The sequence below is a fragment of the Cebus imitator genome, unplaced genomic scaffold, assembly GCF_001604975.1.
Source record: "Cebus imitator isolate Cc_AM_T3 unplaced genomic scaffold, Cebus_imitator-1.0 Scaffold92, whole genome shotgun sequence".
Classification (NCBI taxonomy): Eukaryota; Metazoa; Chordata; class Mammalia; order Primates; family Cebidae; genus Cebus; species Cebus imitator.
In genome coordinates, this window is record NW_016107407.1 from 8845923 (window position 1) to 8856294 (window position 10372).

General features: G+C 40.4%; 1 protein-coding gene and 1 non-coding gene across 4 annotated transcripts in view; both read right to left on the minus strand.

Moving 5' to 3' along the window:
• ANKRD26 (ankyrin repeat domain 26) overlaps positions 1 to 10372 on the minus strand; it is a 93989-nt gene that overhangs the window by 76834 nt on the left and 6783 nt on the right. For all 3 annotated transcript variants that reach the window (XM_017535476.2, XM_017535475.2, XM_017535474.2), the window contains exon 5: positions 1955 to 2025. In XM_017535476.2, the coding sequence (XP_017390965.1) occupies positions 1955 to 2025 (71 nt within the window). The remainder of the gene's footprint in view (positions 1 to 1954; positions 2026 to 10372) is intronic.
• LOC119472271 lies at positions 3425 to 3531 on the minus strand. Its single transcript, XR_005201395.1, has one exon. It is a non-coding gene; the product is annotated as a U6 spliceosomal RNA (small nuclear RNA).

The window sequence follows — 10372 nt, forward strand, 5'->3', positions numbered from 1 at the left end:
AAAAAAAAAAAAAAAGAAAGAAAGAAACATTTCTTACTTACTTTCATAATTTCCCATCTTTTTTTAGAGTCTCTCATTGGACATTTTTGCAGTTTCATTATTATTCATTGAGCCCAGACTTGGGATATTTGAATATTGATTACGATAATCTTTTGGCTAATGAGAACAGTGTCTTGTTCTAACAAAATTACTGTTATTATGACAATTATCCAGCAGACAGAAGAACACTTCTTGTTCTAACAAAGTAAATATACCTCACTCTATTTCAACTTATGCTGAATAAAGTCAGTAATAATGAGATTTTGTTGGTATAAGAATATGCAACATGACTTGTACTTCTCAACAAGGAATTGCTTTTCTGACTTCTGTATTCAGTATCTTTAAAAAATAATCTCCTGGCTGGGCGCAGTGGCTCATCCCTATAATCCCAGCATGTTGGGAGGCCAAGGTGGGCGGAGCACGAGGTCAGGAGTTTGAGACCAGCCTGACCAACATGGCGAAACCCTGACTCTACTAAAAATACAAAAATTAGCTGGGCATGGTGGTATGCGCCTGTAATCCCAGTTACTTATGAGGCTGAGAAGAATCGCTTGGACTGGCGAGGCAGAGGTTGCAGTGAGTCGAGATCGCACCACTGCACTCCAGCCTGGGCAACAGACCAAGACTCTGTCTCAAAAAATAATAATAATAATCTCCTATTGATATTGGTGCACACTAGCTAAGTTCTGCAATTCTTGTTGCCATTTGTTTATGGTACCAGAAAGGTATTGTTGAGTTCCCAGTTTTAAAGATAGTTCATCTTTAGTGACACAAATCACTATGTAATGACCCTTGAACAACACAGGTTTGAACTGCACAAGTACACCTATATGTGGATTTTCTTCATCTCTGCCACCCCAAGACAGCAAGACCAACTCTCCTCTTCCTCCTACTTCTTGGCCTACTCAACATGATGACAACCAGGATGAAGACCTCTATGATAATCCACTTCCACTCAATGAGTAGTAAATATATGTTTCTTCTTTATGATTTTCTTAATCATAATTTATTTCTTGTAGCTTACTTTACTATAATACTACATATACAAAACACATGTTAATTGGCTGTTTACATTATCACAAGGCCTGCAGTCAACAGCAGCCAATTAGTAGTTAAGTTTTGGGGGAGTCAAAAACTAATGCAGATTTTCAACTGCACAGGGGATCACCAGTCCTAGCATGCACACTGCTCAAGGGTCAATTGTAATTAATATTCATTTAATAAACACAAACCATTTATTATAAAAATTAAAGATCCATTTTTATAACAAGTCCAGTTCATCATGATGTGATTATAAAGAAAACATAAAACATACTAACTTAAAAACCTTTTTTCTTATTTATACAAAAATTTCATATAGGAATTTAGGGATGATAATTAAGTAAATGAATTTTTTCACAAAGTACCATTTGACATCATAAATATCTACAAATAACTTCTTTTTTTTTTTTTTGAGACAGAGTTTTGCCCTTGTTGCTCAGGCTGGAGTGCAATGGCGCAATCTTAGCTCACTGAAGTCTCTGCCTCCCGGGTTCAAGCAATTCTCCTACCTCAGCATCCCGAGCAGCTGGGATTACAGGCATGTGCCATCACACCCAGCTAATTTTTTGTATTTTTAGTAGAGATGAGGTTTCTCCATGTTGGTCAGGCTGGTCTCAAACTCCCAACTTTAGATGATCCACCACCTCGGCCTCCCAAAAGTGCTGGGATTACAGGTGTGAGTCACTGCACCCGGCCGATGTAACTTCTTAAATAATTCTGAATTCTAGATTACTAAGAGAAATTAAGAAAAAATACACATGTACCTTATACACTGATTTTTTTAAAACTGCTTTTCTGTGATCAGCACTCCCTTACTTTTACTATTTTATCCATGATACTATTACCAAGAGTAATTCACTATCAGAAGTCTTACCTGAAACACTATTTTGAGAAGAATTTTTAGGTATCCTTTCTTCTTTGCATTCTGAAATCAGGTAGTGACTGCTACATACAGAAAAATGTAATAAATAAAATTATTTTAATACTGATACAAAAAATACTTACCAAATATCTCAAATTCTTAAAAGTATTTCAGCCAATATCAGAGCTAATAGCAGAACTTTATCCCATATACTTCAAATATATAAGCTCTACAAAATTTCTTGTTAAGCTTCAAATTAAATAAGAAAAAGAGCAATGAGAAACAGTTATGAAGTGAGGGCAGTGTCGCCGAGCAAACTAGCTAGAGTTAGCTTGACATAATGGAAAGTGTCCTGAACCCAGAAGAAGTCCTAGCTCTGTAACCAACAGCTGTTGGTTCTTGGACAAGATGCTTCTCTTAGGCTCAATATCTTCTTCTAAAAAATAAGGATTTTACTGCCTTATTTCACCAGGGTTATAAAGACTTAACAAGATAACATTTTTTAAATGCTCAGAGAAATAGTAAAGAAATGGAATAATTTGTTCCTGAATTTTATTGCTAAAACTATTTTGGAGTCCCAAATAAAACCCATTGAGTGTTTCTCCAAAATTTCTAATATTCAAATGTTGCCATTTTCAGAAAATTTACTAAGTCCTAATTTTGGTTATTAGTTATTCCATTCTTTATGGTTTCCAATCTCAGTGAATTTCATAATTTGTAACTGAATTCACTTTTAAATATAGTATCTCATTAAATTAGATAACATAATTGCCCCCTATTAGTGAACTAATTGATCACAGCAAGGGCAGAAAACTAACAGACGTCAAGACCTGGCTTAGATGATGACTATTCCTTCTCTATCTACCTCCTCAAACTCTGAACCAGCAGATCTTTGTTAGAATGATGCTTAATTTTCATGTCCATCATTCCAACTGATGTGGAAAACAAACCCTACTTTTATTTAGAGACAGGCCGTCATTCTATCACCCAGGCTGGAGTGCTTCTATCACTGTCATAATCCACTGCAGCCTGAAACTCCTGGGCTCAAGCAATCCTCCTGACTCAGCCCCCTCAGTAGCTAGGCCTACAGGAGCATGCCATCACACCTGGCTCATTTTTATTATTTTGTTGTGCTGTTAACGTCTTGCTATGTTGCTCAGGCTGGTCTCAAACTCCTGGCCTCAAGCAATTCTCCTGCCTTGGCCTCCCAAAGTGCTGGAATTACAGACATGAGCCACTGCACCAGGCCCCTACTTTTAAGTTTCATGAAGGAGACACAAATCGACATTTTCTCATTTCTGCGATACCTACTAACAACATATTTACACATAACATCCCACGTGTTAACTCCATTCTCATTTCATAGGTCACCTTATAAATGAATATTTTTGTCATGAAAATCACAATTTCAATACTGGGTGCCACTCTTCTGCTTTAACTCACACTGTTAGCAAACAGCAAAATGGCCTTCCAGGGACTGTGCAAAATATGGAATGCTTCAAGAATGTGTGTGTCATCCTTATACAGGGGCCATGCTAATCTTCTCTGTATTGTTCCAATTTTAGTATACGTGCTGCTGAAGCAAGCACAAAGCCCTACTTTTATACGTGGACACTGATGAGTCATGGAAGAAGCTTAGCTCTGTTCAATCCAACTAACCTACTTTAGGCTCAGAGAATTCTGTTGAATGGCTTCCTTGTGAGGTACAATTGTAAAATATTTTTAAAATTTAAGGTAGAGATGCAAGTAGCTTGGGAGATTTTCATTATGAAAAACAGATCACTTGAGGGGCCAACCACAAGTTGGTACCCACTGCTCTAGGGAAGGGCAATACAGAACCTTTCACTGCCTAAGAAAAGGTGCTACACAGAATATAAAAGGGCTCTGAAGTACAGACTTGTTAGCGAAGAAGAAAGGAAACTCTGTTCTCTTCCTGAAACATGATTTGAACCTCTCTGACAGAACAATCCCAACTAATATTTGCTAAAGAAAAGACAAACAAAAGCCTCAATGGCTAACTTACCATGAAAGTCAAGGCTCAGATATGGTCTCCACATTAAGCGTTTGAGTGTGGAGGGAAGGGTCAGTCCGTGTGTGGCTAAAGCTAGGAGGCCAGCTGCCAGAGCAGGGTGCTAGTGCTTTGAGAACAATGGCTGAGCCTATAAACACACGTATGTGAACTTTAAAAAAAAAGTCCTAACTTCGAAGTCTACATATGAATCACCATGAAGACTGAGCGATCTCAATCAGTAAGAGCATCCTGGTAGCAAAGGTCAGTCATTTCCAGACTGCAGGACCAGTTTCAATGGCAACAATGCAGCCATAGAATCACTGGTAACAAAAAAATGATGAGAATGTCCTTTTTTCCCCTCCTTCTGACTTACAAAAGAGGACTGCCTTCCTTGCACTTAAAGGAACCCCTTCGGTTCTTGAAAAATTTAAGGTGGAGGGCATAGCAGATGGCCCCCATGGGACAGTTCAAGATTTTCTGCTAAACTGGACATTTCAAGACTCAAATAACCAATTAGAAAAATTAAACATGTGATACTATTTTTGTCCCATGCATAGGGGTTATAATTGGAATGAAATTAACAATATTGGGGTCCCTATGGAGTAAGTTCGTAAAAATCCAGAGAGAAAAAATCCTACATATACCCAGTTGGACATAGTGGCTCATGCCTGTAATTCCAGCACTTTGGAAAGCAGAGGCAGGCAAATTGCTTGAGCCTAGGAGTTCAAGACCAACCTAAGCAACATGGCAAAACCCCATCTCTACAAAAAGTACATAAAATTAGCCAGGCATGGTGGTATGTGCCTGTAGTCTCAGCTACTTGGGAGGCTGAGGTGGAAGAATCTCCTTAGCCCAGGGGTTGAGGCTGTGGTAGTCTCTGATCATGCCACACACTCCAGGCTGGGTGACAGAGTGAGACCGCGTCTCAGAAACAAAACAAAACAAAAGAATCCTACACTCATTGCTGCTTCTAACTAGTCTATCCTTTTGCTTGATTTCTGGCTAATGAAGCAGACTAATTCACTGCCATTCCAAAATTACCTGAACCAAACTATGAAATCTCAACTGATATATAAGATGCAATCATTATAATTATTTTAAACCTCTATTTAGTGTTAACTAGCCTTTTACGGTAAATATTTACATACTAAACCACTAACACCAACATTTTTCTGTAGTCCATCCCTAGACATATTGAGAAAAAACATCAAAACTCTGTCGAATAAAAAGCCTGACTATACTTGATGATTCATAAAATACAGCAGGCATGAGGGGTGCTCTAAAATAAGAGAGATATGGCCAGGCACAGTGGCTCATCCCTATAATCCTAGCACTTGCCGGGCGCGGTGGCTCAAGCCTGTAATCCCAGCACTTTGGGAGGCCGAGGCGGGTGGATCACGAGGTCAAGCGATCGAGACCATCCTGGTCAACACGGTGAAACCCCGTCTCTACTAAAAATACAAAAACATTAGCTGGGCATGGTGGCGCCTGCCTGTAATCCCAGCTACGCAGGAAGCTGAGGCAGGAGAATTGCCTGAACCCAGGAGGCGGAGGTTGCGGTGAGCCGAGATCGCGCCATTGCACTCCAGCCTGGGTAAGGAGAGCGAAACTCCGTCCCAAAAAAAAAAAAATCCTAGCACTTTAGGAGGCCGAGGCAGGCAGGTCACTTGAGGTCAGGAGTTCAAGACCAGCCTGTCCAACACGGTGAAACCCCATCTCTACTAAAAATACAAAAATTAGCAGGAAATCGCTTCAATGCGGGAGGCAGAGGTTGCAGTGAGTCAATCGTGCCACTGCACTCCAGCCTGGGCAACGGAGCAAGACTCCGTCTCAAAAAATAAATAAATAAAAACAAAATAAAAGAGTTAATTTCACACTTAGAAACTTTGATAAAGTTATATATATAGATAATTTTATATACTTTATCAATTTACCATCTTGTCTGTCTGTGTAGAATTAACTATTTACATCTACTAATAGACATAGGCATCTTGGGTGCTCAAGTGTTCATCTTTATAAATTATCACCAAGGCTAAAAGGAAAGGACAAAAAAGAGGCCTGTTGTCTCACTGGGGTATAATATAATAGAAGCCTTTTTTTTTTTGAGACGGAGTTTCGCTCTTGTTACCCAGACTGGAGTGCAATGGCGCGATCTCGGCTCACAGCAACCTCCGCCTCCTGGGTTCAGGCAATTCTCCTGCCTCAGCCTCCTGAGTAGCTAGGATTACAGGCACGCACCACCATGCCCAGCTAATTTTTTGTAGTTTTAGTAGAGACGGGGTTTCACCATGTTGCCCAGGATGGTCTTGATCTCTTAACCTCGTGATCGACCCGCCTCGGCCTCCCAAAGTGCTGGGATTACAGGCGTGAGCCACCGCGCTCGGCCAATAGAAGTCTTTTGATGGGCAAAAACCTATGCTGAGTTTACTTATCTAGACAGGAGAGAGATCCAAGATTGCCGTTTAGCAGCAGCTCAGGATTGCAGCTCCCAGTGAAGGCGCAGGGAGTGAGCAGATGCCAGACTTCCAGATAAATTATTGTTGCCCATGGACCAGGAGATTACCAGCGGAGGAGCTCTACGGGTCACCAGCGCAACTCTTTTGGCCAGCGCGGCTAAACGGCGATCCGGCGGGGCAGTTCTCAGTGCGGAGTATGCAGGACTGGGTGCCCTTTTGGTTGGTGTTTGGAGCTCCGGGTTGCCCATTCAGCTGACTGAAAAGGGGACTGAAGCGGGGAGCCAGACCAGGAGATTCCCGGGCAGAAAAGCCCCAAGAATCTCAGCGCCGCTGTTTCAGCCAGCGCAGTCGCAACACGGAAAATTGCATAGATCCCGGCGCCTTTCCGGTGGGCGACTGGGGCACCTGGGAGAGAATCGACCATTCAATTAGGAAAAGAAAAAAAGGGGGCTGCGAGGCGGGGAGCCAGGTGATCAGGCTCAGCTGGTCCCACTCTCACAAAAAAGCAGCAATTGGAAACGCTGACTATTGAGAGTTTCACAGCAAACACAGCTGAACCCGGGAAGGTCCAGCTCTGTGGGGGAGGGGCATCTGCCGAAGGAAAACAAACAGAAATAACATCATCACCAACAAGCTGTACGTCCACTCAGAGACCCAATCTGAAAGTCAGCAATTACAAAGACGACAGGTGGATAAATCCACAAAGATGGAACGAAACCAGCGCAAAAAGGCTGAAAACATCCGAAATCAGAATGCCTCTCCTGCTTCAATGGATCGCAGCTCCTCATCAGCAAGAGAACAAGGCCTGATGGAGAATAAGTGTGATGAACTGTCAGAATCAGGCTTCAGAAGGTGGATAATAAGAAACTTCTGTGAGCTAAAAGAACATGTTCTAACCCAATGCAAAGAAACTAAGAACCTTGAAAAAAGGTTTGATGAAATGCTAACGAGAATAGACAATTTAGAGAGAAACATAAGTGAATTAACGGAGCTGAAAAACACAATACAACAACTTCGCACAGCATGCACAAGTGTTAACAGTCGAATTGACCAAGCAGAAGAAAGGATATCAGAGGTCGAAAACCAACTCAATGAAATAAAACGAGAAGACAAGATTAGAGAAAAAAGGGTAAAAAGGAATGAGCAAAGTCTCCAAGAAATATGGGACTATGTGAAAAGACCCAATCTATGTTTGATAGGTGTACCTGTATGTGACAAAGAGAATGAATCCACGCTGGAAAATATTCTTTAGGATATTATTCAGGAAAACTTTCCCAACCTAGCAAGGCAGGACAATATTCAACTCCACGTAATACAGAGAACACCACAAAGATATTCCTCAAGAAGAGCAACCCCAAGGCACATAATCATCAGATTTACCAGGGTTGAAATGAAGGAGAAAATGCTAAGGAGAGCCAGAAAGAAAGGTCAGGTTACTCATAAAGGGAAGCCTATCAGACTCACAGCAGATTTCTCAGCAGAAACCCTATAAGCCAGAAGAGACTGGGGGCCAATATTCAGCATCCTTAAAGAAAATAACTTTCAACCCAGAATTTCATATCCAGCCAAACTAAGCTTCATAAGTGAAGGAGAAATAAAATCCTTTATGAGCAAGCAATTGCTCAGAGATTTCATCACCACCAGGCTTCTGACAGAAGCACTACACATAGAAAGGGACAAACAGTATCAGCCATTCCAAAAATATACCAAAAGCTAAAGAGCATCAACATAATGAAGAATCTACATCAACTAATGGGCAAAACAGCCCATTAAATGGCAGTCTTAAACTCACATATATTAATATTAATATTAATCCTTAATTTAAATCGACTAAATGCCCCAATCAAAAGACACAGATAGGCAAATGGGATAAAAAGCCAAAACCCATCGGTATGCTGCATCCAGACCCATCTCACATGCAAGGATACACAAAACTCAAAACAAAGGGATGGAGGAAGATTTACCAACCAAACGGAGAGCAAAAATAAATAAATAAATAAAAAGCAGGACTTGCAATTCTCGCCTCTGATAAAATAGGCTTTAAAGCAACAAAGATCAAAAGAGGCAAAGAAGGACATTATATAATGGTAAAAGGATCAATGCAACAAGAAGAGCTAACGATCCTAAATATATACGCACCCAATACAGGAGCACCCAGATACATAAGGCAAGTTCTTAAAGACTTATAAAGAGGCTTAGACTCCCACACAATAATAGTGGGAGACTTTAACATCACATTGTCAATATTAGACAGATCAACGAGTCAGAAAATTAACAAGGATATCCAGGACTTGAACTCAGACCTGGAATAAGTAAACTTAATAAACATTTACAGAACTCTCCACCCCAAATCCACAAAACATATATTCTTCTCAGTACCACATCACACCTACTCTAAAAGTGACTACATAATTGGAAGTAAATCACTCCTCAGTAATTGCATAGCATTTCACAGGTTTAAATGAAATATTGGTTGGCTGCTTGTTTTTTTCCTCCGTTAATCCTTCCTGTCTCCATTGTTAAGCACAATTATTGGCATAAAAGAGGTTTTTAATCCCATTTTTAGACTGCATTCTAGCCTGGGCAATAAAGCAAGACTCCCGTTCTCTCTCCCTCTTTCTCTTTCTTTCTCTCTTTCATTCTTTTTCTTTCTCTCTTTCTTTTTCAAAAAATAAAAATAAAGTAGACAAAGATTTAAATAAAGAATTCTCGATTTCTTCTCTAGTCTGATATAACATATTACAATTCAAAGTCCGCTAGGGGTCAGATAAGAGCAATCTGCAGGCTTAAAACAGTATCAATAATAATGGTGGCCAGGTGCAGCAGCTCATACCTATAATCCCAGCACTTTGGGAGGCCAAGGTAGGCGGATCACTAGAACCCAGGAGTTCAGGCCAGCCTGGGTAACATGGCAAAATCCCATCTATACAAAAAATATGAAAATTAGCCAGATGTGGTGGCATGTGCCTATAGTCCCAGCTACTCGAGAGACTGAGAAAGGAGGACTTCTTGAGCCTGAGAGGCAGAGGCTGCAGTGAGCCAAGATCACGCCACTGCACTCCAGCCTGGGCGACAGAGACTCTGTCTCAAAAATAATAATAATAATGCCAATAAGTGTGGGCTAGGCAATGAATCAAAAGCTATATAGTCTTACTTAAATACAACCGCCTTGAAGGATATATTTAGTATCCTCCTTTTCATATCAGAGAACATATATGGAGATAAGTAAGGTCCCCAAATTTAAACAGTTAGCAAGTGGGAAAGCAAGGAATTAAATCCAGTCTTGTGTGATTTTTAAAGCCTCTTTTCTTTTTATCACCCATCTATGACTTGTCTTCAGTAAAGGAAAAGCTTATTCAATTAAAGCTGTTTTTCTTCCCTTTGCCCACACCAACTAAAAATAAAAACATCAAAATATGCTAGAAATAGAAAAGGAAAAAAATAATGAAACTATAGTATCTGGTAATAGCAATTAATAATCACTTAGGGATAACTTAACATTGGTATTCTTCAAAGAAAGGAACTTAAGGCAAAGAAGCACCCAAAAGACAAAATGATTTCAAACTCCTATTCATGTTGAATACAGCATTTCTAAAGGAAAAGTACAAAAGCAGAGATTAGAACACCACCATAAAAGGGTTACGAAGTTCAATATTGAGTTAAAAAGTAAACCAAAAGTTAAACTCCACATTTTATAAAACTAATAAAACTGATAAGAAAGCTCTGTAGCCGGGCGCGGTGGCTCAAGCCTGTAATCCCAGCACTTTGGGAGGCCGAGGCGGGTGGATCACGAGGTCAAGAGATCGAGAACATCCTGGTCAACATGATGAAACCCCGTCACTACTAAAAATACAAAAAATTAGCTGGGTATGGTGGCGCGTGCCTGTAATCCCAGCAACTCAGGAGGCTGAGGCAGGAGAATTGCCTGAACCCAGGAGGCGGAGGTTGCGGTGAGCCGAGATC